Source organism: Perca fluviatilis, chromosome 22, assembly GCF_010015445.1.
Source record: "Perca fluviatilis chromosome 22, GENO_Pfluv_1.0, whole genome shotgun sequence".
Taxonomy (NCBI): Eukaryota; Metazoa; Chordata; class Actinopteri; order Perciformes; family Percidae; genus Perca; species Perca fluviatilis.
This window is the reverse complement of record NC_053133.1, coordinates 7176572-7194481: the sequence shown is the minus strand read 5'-3', so window position 1 is coordinate 7194481 and position 17910 is coordinate 7176572. Positions and strand designations below refer to the sequence as shown.

General features: G+C 40.1%; 1 protein-coding gene across 9 annotated transcripts in view; it reads left to right on the top strand.

The window, feature by feature from the left end:
* Positions 1 to 17910, top strand: part of LOC120552354 (partitioning defective 3 homolog) — a 382624-nt gene that overhangs the window by 140971 nt on the left and 223743 nt on the right. For all 9 annotated transcript variants that reach the window (XM_039790356.1, XM_039790350.1, XM_039790354.1 and 6 more), the window contains exon 4: positions 14747 to 14931. In XM_039790356.1, the coding sequence (XP_039646290.1) occupies positions 14747 to 14931 (185 nt within the window). The remainder of the gene's footprint in view (positions 1 to 14746; positions 14932 to 17910) is intronic.

The following is a 17910-nucleotide window of genomic DNA, read 5'->3' as shown; positions in this document are numbered from 1 at the left end:
GTCAGCAAGCTCACACCTCGCTGAATAGCCCTTGATTCAGACACCAGTTGAAACCTTGCCTACGTTTTTCTTTGATCATTGAAAGCGATATCAGTGCTGCCATCTTACCAGCAGTTCCAGTACTATAGGTAATGGGATAAACCAGTTTTTAGATCTTCTTTTAGAAAGTGTGTGAAGAAAGGGTATTAGGGCTGGGCGATATGGAGAAAATCAAATATCACGATATTTTTGACATTTGATATTGGGTAAAAGCAAATAATAGAACAGTTACAACAGTCTGGTAAGTTCAGAAAATGACATCCCTTTACTGTAATGCAGCCTTTAAAACCAGGAAAAGACAACACTTATGTCATATTACAATATTACGATATCCAAAATCTAAGACGATATCTAGTCTCATATCACGATATCGGTATAATATCGATATATTGCCCAGCTCTAAAGGGTATCCTGTCGGGAAGTAGTTTTTTTAACAGTAACCTTTTTTAATGTTTGATTTAAATTAGTTTTACTATAAACTGTGGGGCTGATGTTTGTGAAAGTATACAGTAATACTAGTTTACAGTCAGCAAACAACTCTTCTAGTTCTATACCCTTATTTCAGAATGCTTTTTGTTTCCCAAACCAAACCACACAAGGTACGCAGGATGTAAAACAATACTAGTTCTGGTGGTTTACAGCTGGACTGGAGTATGTGACAACATTAGCTGCTTACTGAATATGAGTAAGAACCACCTCGCCCATTTCCAACACATGAGGTAATTGGAATTCATCGCTTCCGGGTTGTGACCCAGGTCTTATCTGACCAGGGAACAACCCTTTGTTGAACGGCTTGATTTAAATTGACAAAAGAAGGGTTGAACATGGGTCAGACAGCCCTGGTCTGAGCCTGCACTGGTGCGACAGATACACCTAAACTTAAGGTGAGACAAACTTGGGCCGCGGTGCTTTGGTTGGCGGTTTCAGATAAATAAAAAGTCCAAAGGGGGAGAATGTAAATGTGTCAAGAAATGAAAAAGTTAGCAAACTTCCATCTTAGCATGACGGCACAATTTGAGAGAGCCTTATACATTCAACGTTTTTTAACGTGTGTCCAGACAACTGCAAAAGAAGAAACTTTGACACAAAAGTTCATGCTTTACAGCACATGATCAGGACTTCAAGTGCTGTTGCAATTGCTGAAAAGTTACTTGGATATTTCATCATTCTGTACACCTTACTGTTTGGTCAAGTTGTGCCATTGCCGTGAGCAATTGACACTTTGAACCTTGGTTGAGACATTTCACTGCTTCCATTCACAAATGCAATTCACTTTGGAAACTTGTCACTGACAGACCATCACCCTTTTCCCCTGTTTTGACATGTGAAGCAATTTCTTTTTGTTGCCATGACACAATCCACCTATATCTCTGTGAAATCCAGCCTAGTGGTGTATGATTTAAAAAGCATCGTAGAGTGACTGTAGTTATCAGTCCCTCCAGGATTTCGCAGCCTTTTTTAAAAATAAACTTCTGTAAAAAAATTGCGATAAAAGTTACGATGTCTCTTGTGTTTTTGTTGCAATGAAGTTGCGGGAGACAGAGAAAGTTGCAATTTTTTTGTAAGTAAAAGTAAACTAGTTTCAGGGAGAATAAAACTACTCTGGGCTGAGTTTTCCTAGTAACCTTACAAGAAAGGCTCAGGATTCTGCAAATATTGGTATAATATGAAAATGGCTGGTGGATTTAAAACAAAAAAATAATAATTTATTGAATGAATCAAATTTGAACATATGTGTCAGTGGCTTGTTGATCTTTACATTGTTAGTTAATTTCCTATCCTGGCCTGGGACACACATTCATACGGTTTGATAAAGGACTTATTGGACTTTAACTTATCATTGCACTAACAATAAGGAGCGTAGCTGTCCTCAATTTAGGTCATCGTGTACGTCTCATCTCTGGTTTTTCCTGCATCCACCGTGTGTGTGTGTCTGTGTGTGTGTGTGTGCACACGTCAGTTGCGGGGGGAACTGAGCAACAGCCCCACCCACTGCAGAGAGCAGACAGTCTCGTCTTCATATCAGAAACAAGGAAATGAATTTGGCGACGTACGTGTGTTACATCAACCTGTTCTCACTCCCGCTTGGTCAGTGGCTCTCAGAGTCACATACTGACGCAAAGTCTGGCACGGGGGACTGCTGGGATTGGTTGAAGTCGCGGGAAACTCCGGTTATTGGTCAAAATTGCGGAAAAATTGCGGTGATTGGTCGAAATTGCGAGTCGCACCAAATTCACGGTGATTGGTTGAATTCGCGCGAATTGTTGCGATCGTGACATCGTGAAATCCTGGAGGGACTGAGTAATGACTTTTTGATGTTACCATGCTTTATGTAGCACCTTTAACCTCTTAGCCACCCTGTGACTCTATCGAACTTGCACTTTCTCCCACTATACGAACATTATTTTGTGTCTTACTGTAATTATCGGCATTATTAGTGAGAGCAAGGACAAGTCTCCCTACACACTATGCCACCTTGTTGCCCAATTACTGTTATTCCTTCCAAGGGTGCTGTACATACCAAGGAAAAGTTAGATTTTCAAAACCCCTGCTTCCGTCTCATCATCCCCTGCCTCTAATGTCTATGAAAACCTCATGTGCTTTCATAATACTGCGTGACTGATCAGAGCAATGGATATCCAAAACAGTCTGCACATCGCAATACCATCTGTTTCTTAGCATCCTGGATTCACTGCTTCTAAAACAGTTCTTTTCTTCAGTTTTTGCCTTTGTCGCTCTGCTCTGCAGTATGGAAAGAACGCCTCTCTGATATGCTTTGACTTGTTGCATGTAAATTACTCTGACTTCATACATGCTGTGTAAGTGTGTGTATCTGAGCAGAAATAAGATTGTGTTTGTGTGTGTGTGTGAGCTGTTTCAAGATTAGCATATGTACTCAGTGTTAACCAGAAATGTCTCCGTCCATTGAACAACACAGGCCTCACACCAGTGCCCATATCACTCCTCACGCAGCCCTCCTCTCATCTCACACACCAAATAACTTTCTCTTTTTCCCAATAAATCATCAAAGGCTCCAGCAAAAGTTGGGGAGTCTGGTGGAAGTTTGCATTAGTCATCTTTGCTGAAAAGAGCAGCTGAAAGTGAAGATGTTTTTGTTCAGAGCAGAGGAAGAAGTTGTTCTCGTGGCTGAAATGTTTGCGATATGGATTTTGTGTACGTGCTGTCTGGAAGCTGCAGTGAAATGAGCTCCATACGTCAGATGCTGTGTCTGACCTGCCAGAAACTGAAATTCATTCACTCACTCAGCAGCCTCCAGTTTCAGCTCACACACTTTGGCTGTGACAATTAAATCTGTGACAATTTAGGCTTGTTTAGACGTAGAAGAAGCAAATTCTTTGTGCATGGTTGCCCACTGGGAAATATAAGCTGGTAGTTGTCTCAGTAATCATCTTGTCTCCATATCACTTTTTGTAATAGTAATCTCTCATAATTACTGAAATTATTATAAATACTAAAATGGCAACTCCACTGATTTGCAAAAAAAGTTGTATAAAGTATAGTATAAACGCATTAGAAGTGATGTCACTTTTGTCGGCCTAGTTTGGGGCTGAAGACTACAAGTTTGAAAAAGAAAAAAATGTGGGGGTGTGGAATTAAATGAACGTGAGCTTGAGGCTACATTAGCCGCTACTAGCATAACACACCTTGCTATCCAATCAAATTGTCGGCTGTCGAAGTTGCATTGTGGGTAATGAAGGCACCAGGCTTTGACAAGAAAGAAGACTGCGGCATAAGAAAGACAGTTCTGCTGCATCGATTTTAGTCCTTTTTTCGGAAATGGTCCATTGTGAATATGACCATGTTATAGGACTGCAATGCTAACTCAGTGGGGTGCTATCTTAATGCATGCTATGCACACTCATACAGATCAAAACTCTTCCTAGTACATGTGTGAAACAAGTGTAAGCATACTACAGTTTAAGGTCAATACACACAGTTGTGTATTGTAGCTACTGATGGGCAACATGCTGTGACTGTTGTGTTCAGTTTTCAAGTGTTCAGTGTTTACCCTCAGACGCTTTTATTTTTGTGCAGAAACCACTCTAAATACACTCAGACATGGGCGAGCAGAAGTTTGGGTGAAGTCTTTATTCATCTCATCAGTGTCAGGTTTTGGATATTTACTGTAGAAGTCTAAATTTGTTTGGCCAACCAAACTGAATACCTAAATCGTATCAAGCCCGGTAGCTTTGGCTGTGTCTCTAGCTTCTCGCCCTCCTGGCTGGCTCATGACATTTTCAGAGCTGCATTTTTAATCGTGAGCGACTTGGCCACATATCAGGCTGAGTGAGATTTATGGCCCCTTTTCTTGCAGAGCCTGTACATCCGGACCGGCCTTAATGGAGAAACACACAAAATGGTGTTTACATGGAAGGTGCTGCTGCCGACCTGTTTCTGGGCCGACTGAGGGCTGTTTGCTTTGTTGATTAGCAACTCCCTGGGGGCCTGGGTGTGGAGGGGGTTTTCCATGAGTCTGGTCTAAGTCGAGATAGAGTTGGGCCGTTGTAATTGGGCTGCTGATCCCGGTTTTTTTTTATACAATTTTAACTACATTGTGCAAAAGACCATGAACAGAAATCAAACTGCATACACAGCAGTACATTTAACCTGAGAATCATTGGATTTAAACAAGGAGTAAATCTGAACTCCAAACCTTTTTGTGCAAGAGGAACTTGTCTGGCCCAGAGATCAAGCATGATCACCTGACCCCAAATGTGTATTGATGTAATTGTTCATCAGCGCAGATAAATGAGAGATGAGGATGCATGTGCACATGAAAGCCATAAACACACTCATGTGCATGTGTTTGCACACATTCATACAGTACGTGCGCACATGCAAACACAAAAACACTAGCTGTGTTGCTCTCTGTTGTCTCAGCATGAGTAGTGCCTCGACCTAGATGAGTCAGGTTTGATTTGGGGAGTGAACTCCACTCCTCCCCTCCTCTCTGAGATCTTCATTGTCTGGGGAAACCGTCTGAGAGCTACGCACACACACACACACACACACACACACACACACACACACACACACACACACACACACACACACACACACACACACTTGTGTTATTGTTGTTGAAGTGTCTAGGTGTCTGCTGCTGGAGGTCTCATCTCTGAGGACTTCAGGAAGTCTGACATCTTCTCTTCTTTCTCTCCAGTAAATAGTCTGTATTGTATATTTCCTGACAGGAGGAAAGCCTCAGTCTCTGCCTTTCTGTATTTCTTGCGTCAAATGAAAACAGGACAGTTGACGTAGCAACCCTGTGGGAATACAGCTCTTTCCTGCTATATTGTTTGACTCAGGGACTATGATGGGACATTGTATCCAACACCAAATCTAATATGATTGACAGATGAAGTTTTTCATTAAGTCGGGGACTGATTCCAAAGTGAGTAGAACTTCCTGGGTATATGTTTACGTCCTTATTTAACGTCTTTAATATAAAAAATTCAAAAATGACATATAAGGAATTAAGGTTTTTTCTGAAAGAAAAGAATGTTATAGATTGCTTTACACTTCATGCCAAATAAGTAAGGCAGAAGAAGATTGAAGAGATCGCTATTACTGCAGAGGCTTGGTCCGAAACATTTTCATTTTGAAGTGCTGACCCCGATATATAGTTCTGGCACAGAGACAGTGGTGTCGGACTGCACAGAGATGCATAAGTTCTATCACCATTAGACGAGGTGAAGATTCTTTCATACTGAGGCCAGTCAAGTGAAATTGTAGGCCAGTTTGCTTTGTGAAGAACCTGTAAACAGCATGGAGCACAAAGAGCCAGGGCTTGTTTTGATTTCTCTACAAACATGTCCATTTGTGCATGAACAAGCTGAGTGGTGCACCGGTAAATACAAAGTTGCCAAACTAGCAACATATGTTTGGATTTTGTATTACATATAGACACATGACAGACTTTAAGTGTTTTGACTGAGTCTGTCTTTGAGGTTTGGGTGTACAGTGAAAATGAAAGAGGGGGGCGGACATTGACTATGTGTCAGAAGAAGCTACAATATGCTTACATCTTTCACGGAGGATTTGATTTAATAAAATAAAAAAACACACAAAAATGTAAAAATGAATTAGGATGCACATGAAAGCCAAAACAAAAAAAGTCATCTCACACACACACACACACACACACACACACACACACACACACACACACACACACACACACACACACACACACACACACACACACACACACACACACACACACACAAAAAATATATAGACAGTTGGGCACTTAGCTCTAAAGTTAAATAGGGTTTTTGTTTTCATAACTGCCCCTTTGCTTTAAAGTGCTTTTCCATCCATTCATCTATCGAATGGACGTTCCTGGTAAAGGCCAACATGTTTATTCAAAGTTTGTCTCGTCTCAGTCTGACATTACATAGTTTGCTAAACACATCACAGAAGTACTCTGAGTGGTGTTCTTGACCCCGTTTGGCTCACTCTTCTACATGTTTCATCTCTTTCTCCACAGTCCTGGTTCCCACCACTCCAGAACTGTCTTGCTCGCCCCAAAAATGGATTTTTTTGTCCCCCCGTGGATGAATAAGGTCAGGGTGTATTCAGTGGAAATCCCCTTCACCGCACACAAGGGACATCAATATGTAGTCCGTGGTTGGAGAAGAGAGTTAAAATGGCTCAGTGCCATAATTTATTCAGACATTGAACTTGTTTTGGCTGGAAGTATTCAACGTAGCCCAAGAAAAAAAACGGCTTTTAGACATTTCATTAAGCCATGGTTGCTTGGCATTTATATTTAAATCAGTTCGATGTGAAAGCATGGACTCGGCATACGCCAGGGCCAGAGGGCCCCAAGAGAAAATACCCAGTTCATCCACCAGCCAGCTTTCATCCCTGATCGGCTGATAGTTCCTGCATTTATTTATTCCATAACCTCTCACCCACATCTTACTGTACAGGAAAATTCCAACATTGGATACATTATAGCATCTGTGATGTGACTAAGTTTTAATGTATTAGTGTACCTTCTTTTCCTAAACCAATCTCTCATAAATTTGATCAGGGTAAAACCACACAGAGGCACATATGAAAACAAAGTGCTGTTGCACTGCTCTTTGTGTCAAACTCCCAGGTATGTTGCACTCATGGCCACACCCCAATGAGTGATGTCATAGTAGGTGTTTTTCATTTGACAGCTGATGACAAACACCCGCTGCAACCTTGAACATTTCAAATCACAGAGACCTTTAGGTTAAAGATTTCTTGATTCTCCTAGACATTTTGGCCTTCTCAATTGAACAGGCTTCAGCTTGTTGCTTTCAGGGATCAATGAAATCAGTGATACTGGAGCAAATGGTGTTCCAGTGAAGAAAAAGTAAGAATCAACTACAACACTGAATTCTTAATCATAGAGGTTTTTCTGTGTGGAGGAGAGATTACTTTACTCCTCTGCAGGGGATATCTCCTTGCATGATTGTTAAATGTCAGGACTAAAATGGTGGGACTAGAAAGAAGTTCTTTAATCCCGAGGATAAGACTCTGAAACCTGATGTATTTTTAAACAGTGTTAAACATGTTAGTTTCCCCTGTACTTGGTTTGATTTCCTCTGTGCTTGTATTTAAAGCTATAGTGTGTAGTTTCTGTCTCCCCTATGAGGAATTCTAAGTAGTAACAACAACACTGTCGGCGCGTTCACATGATACAAGCTTTCTGTGATCGCGCACCGCCCCCACCCCTCCTCCTCCACACAGTTGCTAGTAGCCAAGAAGGACACGGAGGATTAAAAAAAGATGATGGACTCTTCAGAAGAGGTCATTATCTTCACTTGAGCTTCTGCGCGTGAAAGTCGCCAGACGCCACAATCTTGTGAACATAGCCATACTGAGAAATCCAGAGAGAGTCGTGTGGAGCTGATAGTCTTAATTAGCTTTGTAGCAACTCATTTGGCAATGGCTTGAATGTAACAAACGTTCATTAATGTCAAAAAGTTACGCACTTAAGCTTTAAAGTAATTTTGGCTAACCAGGAGCCAGTTCTTAACCATCCTCTTGGCATTAAGTGGAAAACAAAACATCTCTGAAAATGCAAGAATACATCACTTTACAATAATGTTAATACCCAAGTCAAAGCCTAACTCCTTGGTCTAATTCTAAAATAATCTCCTGTAGACGTGATGAGTGGCAGAATGTGCTCACATGATTTCTTTCTGCAATTTTTTCTATCCCTGTGAGGTCATTTTGGTCATCATAAGAATGAAAATCGGAGAGAACAAGCATAAAAGACACATACAGACACACAGTCCCTCCTTAGCGTGTCCTCTATATAACCTTATCAGTATGCTGAAGCATTAGCTCCATTACGTTGAGTTGGCAGCCAGTCAGGAGGAAGGACCACTCCCTCCTCTCCAGGTATAATAAGGACCCTCTATTTTTACTTTGGGCCATTTCAGTGATTGGAAACGTCCACAGCTAATACATTAGAGCTGACCCCCATCTCTTTCACCACTAAGTTAGAAGTTTATTTTGCTGCGTTATTGGAGCCACTTGAGGGAAAAGTGGGAAAGTGAAGTGAGGTAGATGTAACTGTACTGCAGGTCAATGTTGTTTATGACTAACTACAGAGATGGCTGTGTAAAAAGTATAGTTTTTTTAGTGGTGTGTTTTTGTGGGCAAGGTTTTTGACATTTTTACACCTTGTTTAAACTGCAGAAAATGAATAGGTTGTCTTTGTACATTAATCCCAACCAACCAGTCAATAATACTTAGGAAGGTACAGAATACTCTTCTGGGACATTGTAGCATTCATCCCAGTGACTTCCTCACTTCTAACACCAGGCAGTTAAACGTGTATGTTAAGCATGTCACTTGCCATCAGCTCAAAGTGGAAAGGTCCTTTTGCATTATAACATCATCTAGAGCTACAAATACACACAGACAACACAAAAGCATCAACAAGACCTCAAAGGGCTCAAAATGAACAGCGGTGGGTGTCCTCAAACACGCCCTTGTTTATTAAGAGGAACAGCATATTGTCAGGGATAAATGATGGCGTTTCCTATGATGTATAATCTGACAAGTCACTTGCTTGAGATAGACGTTATTTAAAGTGGACAACAACATTAACCCTTTCCTCTCCTGATTGGAACAACACGCCAATTGGTGGGCTGTCATTAACGTTTGCTTTGGGTTTTCAAATCTGGACAGAATTGGAGGGTGTTCAATCTTTCAACTAAAATTAGTGTCTCAATAAATATTTGGTCAAAAAATAGACCATGCAAATACTAATTCATCTTTCATTTCATATCTGTAACATCTTAAATACACATTTGCATTCCCACTGAAATTTTCTCCGTATAAAGAGTTCACTAAACTTTTTTCTTGTCAACCCAAGTTATTCATGAATTTATTTTCATAATGCTGATGCTGGTTCTTTTTGCCAGTAAAGAGGGCACGTGCTGTTGGTTATAATCAAAGCAAGCAGTATTTATGTTGAAGTTGACAATAGATGATTGTTATCGCTTGCAACAACACAAACTATTCCTGCACTCGATTGGACCAACACACACCACTGACTTGGCTATCATTGGTGTCATCATTTTTGTAATTATTTAATAAAAATTATTATATCAGTCCCTCCAGAAAAATGTGATTATGCGATTGCATAATTCAATGCATAATCAGCCAAAGTCCGCATATTTATGCGGGGGCCACATTTTTTCAAATACGCCGCACTTTCGCCGCATAAATTTCCGCGCAAGATATGCGGGGCTTGCATGATTTTATGATCCCCGCATTTTCGTTGCAAAAAAGTCACATATATCTTAGCAGAAAGTTGAAAAATGTTGCGTTTACTTCACACAAGAGCAGCCATTTTCCTCTGCTGCCATGGGAGCGTTATGAAGTGACATAATTATGCGATGTGAACATCATCGAAAAGCAGGGTGTTGGGGGAATCACTTTTTTTTTCTCTTTTTCATCAAACCGCAATTTTTGCAAGTTCCCGCAATTTCATCGCATAAAATTGCATAAATATCTTGCATATTCCATTGCATTTTTTAAGAAAACGTGCCTCATAATCAAGGATTTTTGCCCGCAACAATCACAAAAAATCTCCCCATTTTTCTGGAAGGACTGTTATATATATTAAAATTGATTCTTATTTGATGTTTTTTCTAATATTTGCTGCAAAAACTGAAATGGCATCTGGCTTTGTGTGATGCCTTTTGAATGAACAGTGGAACATCCTGAACTTCACAATAATGAGTCCAGTATATTGTTCTAAAACTTCTTACGTCATATATGGCTATATTTTTTTTTATGATGGCATATGTCAGGGCTTTTTGGCAGTCGGGCACATACTGTTGTGATTAAAGCAAGGCCCACCACCCGTACTAAAAATGTATTCCTTCCCATTTCAAACAATATATAACTCAATAGCTGAGCTCACACTGTAGGTCCAGAATTGAGTTGAGTAACCTTACGGCATTTAGATTTTCAAATTCTTCAATCTAATACTAAACTAAATGACTTTAATATTGACTCAAGTGCTGTGTATGTATAGCAATGCTTTTATCAACAGTGGTTCATTCAAGCTAATATATTTCTCCTCCAAGCAAGGTAGGTGTGAAAGATAAATAGAGGACAAAGCAATACGAGGTGGTAGCCCCTGGAGAGTCTGCCCTCTCCCTGTGGTGAATTGTGGTGTGTGTACATCTCTATGACCCTGCGCCCTGTCCATAATCCCTCACTACAGGGGCTGGATTAGGGCCTCGTTTTATTACCCCCTACCCCCCCAAATGGTCTCGCTCCCCTTCAGCCTGGATCGATGGCTGGCTCGGTCTGAATTGGCTGCGCGGGTTATTAAACGTGGGACCAACCAAACCCTTCGGACTGCCAGGATAATCCCATCACAAATTAAATAGAGGAAAATTGGTCAGGGAGAACGGAGAGGGGAGAGAATCTTCATATTGTGACCTTCTAAACTGTGTACACACAAACAAGCACACACTCCATAACATCTCTGTTTTTTTATCATATGTTAATCTGTAGGGATTTCTACCCGTGATGGATCAGCATTTTATTAAATAGAAGACCTCATTAAATTGGAATATGCTATTCTTGTTAATGTTCAAATGCCAGTGGCATTGTAAAATAACCACACATTATTAGTTGATGTGTAATCATAGATCTGCAGTGCAAAGAAGGTCACACAAAGTAAATCCTTTATATATCTCACTCACGCTTATCTAAATCTGTTGTGTCGGTTGTGTAATCTGCAAGGGAAGGCATGAACAATGAGATGTTCTCATAAAATTGGAAAAAAGATTTGCCTCATCTAGTTTCTAATGAATTAAACATTAAATGACATCTTCTAGCCCATGGGTCTTCAACGTTTTTTAAACAAAGGACCCCTATCTGAAATACAGACGGAACAGGGACCCCCTACTACATACTGTATATTGTATAAAATTGAGTTGCATATTAAACTGGGCCTACAATAACATGTAGGTTGGCCTAAAGCCTTTCTACATACATTTTTAGTGCATAGAATACTGACTAATTCAATTAAGAATTGTTGGCATGATTTTATAAATAAGGTTTTAATATTAACCATACATGTGGCACTGTGAATCCTTAGGATTAACTGGATCTGTGGATGGCTTCCTTAGTGACTACCTTCTAGTAGCCTATCATCACGGTTTTTCACAAATAGGCTGATTTACTGTATATTTGCTAATAATATGTTAGATTCATGTTAAAATTTAGAAAAAACTTTCAAAAAATTAATAATTTGGTGGCCCCCCTGCAGTAAATCTGAGTGTCCCCTGGGGGGTCCCGGACCCCCTTTTGAATATCTCTGTTCTAGACCATAACATCTATTAACACTTGATGTAAAGCTGCATCTCTTGTAGAAATTCCCAAGTTTAGCTGCATTTGATTCCGTTATTTGGTGTAAATGTTGGGAAAAAGCATGGATTTAAATGATACAAATAAATATTAGTCCCTAACAATGGACATTTTAGTCTGTTATCATGTGAAAACAATCACGTTTCATAAAGCAAGAAGGATGTAGTCATGGTTTCAAAAGACCCAGATAACTGTCAAGAAAGAGCTGAGTCTTGAGGTATTCTGGGAAATTTACCAAGGTTTTTAATTAAAAGTGTCTTGTCTAACTTTGTGCCTACACACACAGATACACAAAAATCAAACCTTTATTAAAACATTCTTAAATAAAAAAAAAACTCATTCTGAGGTAGAAAACGCAGTATTGAGATTTGATGTGAATTTTCCGATTTATACAATCTCCAAGCATCTGTTTTTTAATCCTTTAATTTGTGTCATTTAATTCCTGTTTATCCTCTCAGTTTTTCCCAGTCTCTGTGGATCTCACTCTCACTCCCTGTCTTTCTGTATTTGTGTGTGTGTCATTTCTAAGCCTGTCATGTAGGATAATACCGGACTTTAATTACCCCCGCTGTCTGAGGTGAACGTCATTAGAGCCCTGAACTGGACATGAACCAGCCATTACCGAGAGGGGGCAAAGTCTATTAAATGCCATTATTGAATCTTCCATCTAATTTAAGAGTAAACACACTATGACTGGCCGTCTGGCTGCTAGCTGTGGTTTCTTTACTCAATTCCCAACCTCCTTCTAGGAAGCCTACAGACAATGGCCAAAATAAATGAAACACATTTGTAACAGAGGAATACAGACTATATTAAAAGCTGCTGGTGAGTTTTGTTGGCATGGTCTGTCAGCAGAGTGGTTTGGTTAGGAGGAAGCTCAAACTTCGAAAAGAGTTTTGGGAAAGCTACTTTGAAAGTGTTTTTTTTCCACTGTATGAGAACTTGACCTGCAGCAATGATTTCCTCATGACAAATTGTGTTTTATTAACTCAAGTTACTTAGAAGAAGTAGTTTCTCGACTTTTTGGTTGCAGAGAAAGTTCCTAGTTTCCAGATGTCGTCACATAGTCATTTACATATGAAATCCCTTGCTCTTAGTGGAAGGAGGGGGCTGTGCTGTCGGACACACTGTGACAACAGATCTTTTTGACTAAAATAGGATAATGGTGCAAATGTTACTGCATTGCCATAAGCCATACTGTGCGTTTTGATAGTGAGATTGAAACATTGCCAAACCCAGCAGTAAAGTCGGCAACAATAAGAAGTTTTTGTTTTAATGACCAGCAATATTTATCCTTTACACTTAACATCAAATGTGATTCATTTACCTGTAATTCACCTGCTCTAATATGCTCACATGATAAAAACATCTTTACCTCTCTCCTTCCTTACTCTTTATTTCAGTGTCAAGGATAGAATTGGGCACACAACAGCACTTAGCAATCCACACTCACTCAATACACATGCTTGTTGGAATACTTTCACTACATTTAACAGTAGTTTATTGGTGAAGGACATGGGAGAATGGGTGTCAATCACTGAAGTCAAGAGAGATGCTTCTTGAAAAGATTAGTGTTTGACAAAATATTGAAAGCTAGGGTGTGATTTTTCTGTCTGGAATATAAAGGCACCAACAAATCTCAATTGATCTCACTTTTATTTTCGGGGGAATCAGTCACTTATTCCGGGCTACCTTGCAGGCGGTCGCAAATAACCCTTACAGTAGCATTCGAATCTCCCCGCTCTTGTCACAGTGTTAAATATGCACGAGTGGCAGCACAGCGCAAGTCGTGATTAAAATGCGTCGCTTCCACCACTAAGACGTGTCTCTGGTGTATCAGATGGAAGCTTAGCACCGGCATATGCTCGCTGCCATGATCCGCCGATGGATGACAGGTGGTTACCCAACTATTTGCATAATTATGGGTGTAACGTCATAAACAAATCCATATGGCCTTTTGGGAAAATCCAGATGATTCATACCGCAGTTCACGGATATACTTACAGTGTAACAGACATCAGCGGGATTTCTCAGTGAATGTTTTAGCTGGAGTGTGAAGTGAAGAGCAACTTCATTCCCTCTACTTGTTTTGGCAGCTCTGATCACATATGAGGACTGTATACCAAGTTTTAGTTGCAGGTCGAAGTGGCAGCTGTAACATGGTCCAGTGTTTCCTGTGCAGTTTCTTGGAGATGTTTGATGGCTGGCGTCATTTTGGTTGTAAGACCCAGTTTCAAGGGGGGAACTTTCCAAAACCATAAGTTTCAGTCGGTAGTGCAGTATGTAAGAATGACCCTTATCTTGAGAGTCAGATCATGATATATGAGCAATTTTGCTGCAATTACGATTGTAATTATTATTTTTAAGGGTGGCTAGACCTAGAAAAAGTTGGATAATTTTTCACATACATCATTTTCTCTCATATTTACATTTTTTTGTAATGCTGTCTGGGTAATTTTCCAGCTAAAAGTATAGCTACAGTAAATGTATGTCACTGTTGCAGGACTCAAGCCAAGCCAAACCAAATAGTTGAGTTGTACAATGTTTCCTTTTGGGCTCAATAGACCTTCTATGGAAACAAGTATTTATAATCACCACTTCCCTTGTCTCAGCGGACATAAAGTGTAGTCGAGGAGGTACTGTAGGGGTCTTATGGTTAACAGACAGAACAGTGGCCCCAGAAATGTGCCACAGTTTAAACACTGAGGTGGAAAGTGATCTGCTCAATATATCAATAAATGAGCAAGTGGTTTTATGTTGCTTTAACTCTCCTTCCCTCTCTGTGTCCCCTATCTTTCAGACATGCCTCTCCATGTCCGTCGCACCAGTGATCCCTCCCTGGCCGGCCTTCCTACGGGGGAAATCCCGGGTGGTCCAGAGGAACCGTCCAGAAAGAACCCAACCCGCTGGTCCACAACTGTTGGCTTCCAAAAGCACAAGCACAAACCAAACACAAGCGCTGGCACCGGCAGCCTGGAACGAAAGGTAACTATAAATCTGGTCAGCGATGCATCAGTATCCTAAAATGTGTGGTAACCTTGACTTTGAACTGCTATCAAGAGAAATACCTATACGAATACTTACTATGATATACCATGTATGCCATAAAGGTTTATTTAAATCTAAAAAGGTGTTAAAACTCAACAGAACTTAAAGCGTTACATTAATTCTACACCCCTGTCAAGTAGTATATACCCATTCCAACAGCGTGCCAGAAGTTATTTTCCACAGTGCTGCAGATGTACTGGAGCCGCATCAATTATAATGTCAGAGATATGGGCTCTGAAGTCTTCCAACCTCCAGCAGCCTCTCTGTTTTTAACTTCCTCCTCTCTTCCCTCATTTTCATTCCATCTCTCCTCTGCACGCCAAATCAAAGAAATAAACGTTAGATATGAAGCCTGCGCTGCCCTGCTTGCAGATTTCAGCGCTGGCAGAGATAGTCTTTAACTCAAACTAGTTCCTCGTGATAACACCTTTCTTGTCTTTTAGAAAGACGAGCAGGGATTGTTAAACACGTTCCCTTTGTACTAAATTTACCTTTCTGATGCCTTTAAGCCTCTGATTATAAATGGTAAAAAAAAAAAGCGTAGCTCAGGTACATCCTCCCTGCGGCTTCAGAAAGATAGAGGAAGCCAATTAACTTCTCAAAATGGCTGCCCCCACGTGGTGCTGACAGATCTTTAAGCCTGGCTGAGAAATAGATATGTTCCCAATAAAACAGGGAGGTTAAAAAATGGGAGATGATTGAGTGCTTGGAACGTGACACAGCAAACCTCCATGCGATTAGTGGGTCTGATAATCCTATTTAAAGACACTTTAGTTGTCAGAGCCTCAACAATGTAACCGCAAACTCCCCAGCAGAGGGCGGAGAAAAAAAGGTTAAGGTGAAACGGTTATTAGGCCTTTCATTTCGTCAGCATGCCGTCTTTTCTGGCCCATCTTACACTGAGCAAATACGTTCAAATGTTTTTTCAGTTTGAGCTTGTTTGCTGAAAAGAATGAAGAATACACAATCAGCAGAACAGGTGGGTCAATAGATGCTTTTTCTGACTCTTTTCTGCAATTTGGCCCTTCTGTTGCTCTGCCCTGTCACGTCCACTCTGCAGGGTATTCATGTTTGGTTGCTTTGGGTTACAGAATTCACACAGCAGGATTATAAACAAGATTATAAACTAATTATTGCACATGAGCACATCATATAACAACAATAACTGTGACGTTACACCATAGATTGCATGTGAAAAGTCCTGTTTTGAATTGATTACGCTAAAAGGCCGCTTCAATTCATTTTTAACATCCTTAATGTTTGGTTGATATCTGACTAAATATGTAATCTAAATGCTATTCAGATTATGGCTAAAGGAAATGATGTACACTTTATAGATTTTGGAAATAAAGCTCGACTGAATGCAATGTTCAAGTATCCCATTTAGTTCTTGATTTCTATCTGAAACAGGTGGTCAGTTACTGAATTACCTAATTCAGAGGTTCTTAATCTTTTTTCAGCCAAGGACCCCTTATAAGATAAAGAATATAGCGGGGACCCCCTCATATATTGTCGCGGTCAGTGAACACTTTGTATGTCCAAAGCTGTTGTTTTTCAGGAAATGAGAAAAGGCTAATTTGAAACTATTTAATTGAGCTATTTACCTCAGACAAAATTGCTTTGTCACTGTTTGAATATTTCAGTAATCCACAGACAGACATAAGGGGAAATGAAAACAAATAAAATGACGAAATATGGAGATATAAGGTTTCTGTCCGACAGCGAACGATATGTCCTTTGGAGTAATTTGACATAGCCTATTTTTTAGTTATGTGGAAAAAAATTTGAAAAAAACAACAACACAAGAGAAATGTATTACAAAGATATTAGACAAAGATGTGTTCAACATATTTGCAGATTCATTATAGATTTGTTAGATTGTACCGTAATATCTGAACTATTATATATATAAAAAAAATATTAAACATTATTCGTTGAAGTATAAAATCATGATAATTTAAATGAATGAATATGTAAAACTTTTTCACAGACCCTCTGGCAGAGTGCCACAGACCCCACTCTGAATCACTGACCTAATTTACCTAATCTTTCTGTCACTGGTGACTGCTCTGAAAAGTAATGTTCTAGCACTGGGAGGTTGTGATTTTTATTCAGCTTGTCTAGTTTTTGACTGCAGCCATTAGGTTGTATTCAATAAAAAGGGAGACTTAGTCTTCCTAATCCTCAGTATCTCTTTTTCATACCTCCAACTGTCATATATTCACCATCAGTCCAATATGAAGTCTATTTTTATTCAATCAACAGCAGATGCTGAATGTATTAGTCAGCATTGATTTTGATATATTTATGTCTTGGTGCAAACATTTTTCTCAAAGGGAACCATACATCAGTGATTAACATTGCCAGAAGAGCGTATGGATGCAAGCCATGCGCTATACTGTCTCCCCATTGTCTGGGGTCATTTCCTTTACACACTACAGCCAACCATGTTATGTTCAATTCCCTGTGAGTCCAGTTATGGCTGAGTAAGGCTCAGTTTTGCTGTATCTCCCTAATATAAGCCAACGGGAGTCCTCAGTCATCAGCTAGCACTGTAAACTCATCACTTCTCTCAATGACTTTACAATCCCTCATACTCTGGGTTCTCCACGCTTAGCACAGTCAAATAAATGGATTAGGCAGTGGATATGAGATTGTTGATTTATTACTACCTCTCTGGTATCTGGCTTTCTCTGCATTTTACGATCTGATGTGTCGTAAAATGTTTGTGAAGTGGGGTCCTTTTGTCGCGCCGTCTTGCATTTCGGGGACCGAGGTCACGATGGCTATCAGGGGCCGTCTCAGTAGACCCCACGTGTCCGGCTGACTTTTACAGTCCTGTCTGCAGTGCTTCCTCAGGCCCCGTCACACCACATTCAACTGCACTAAAACACACATTGCTGCTTATAGCATGCA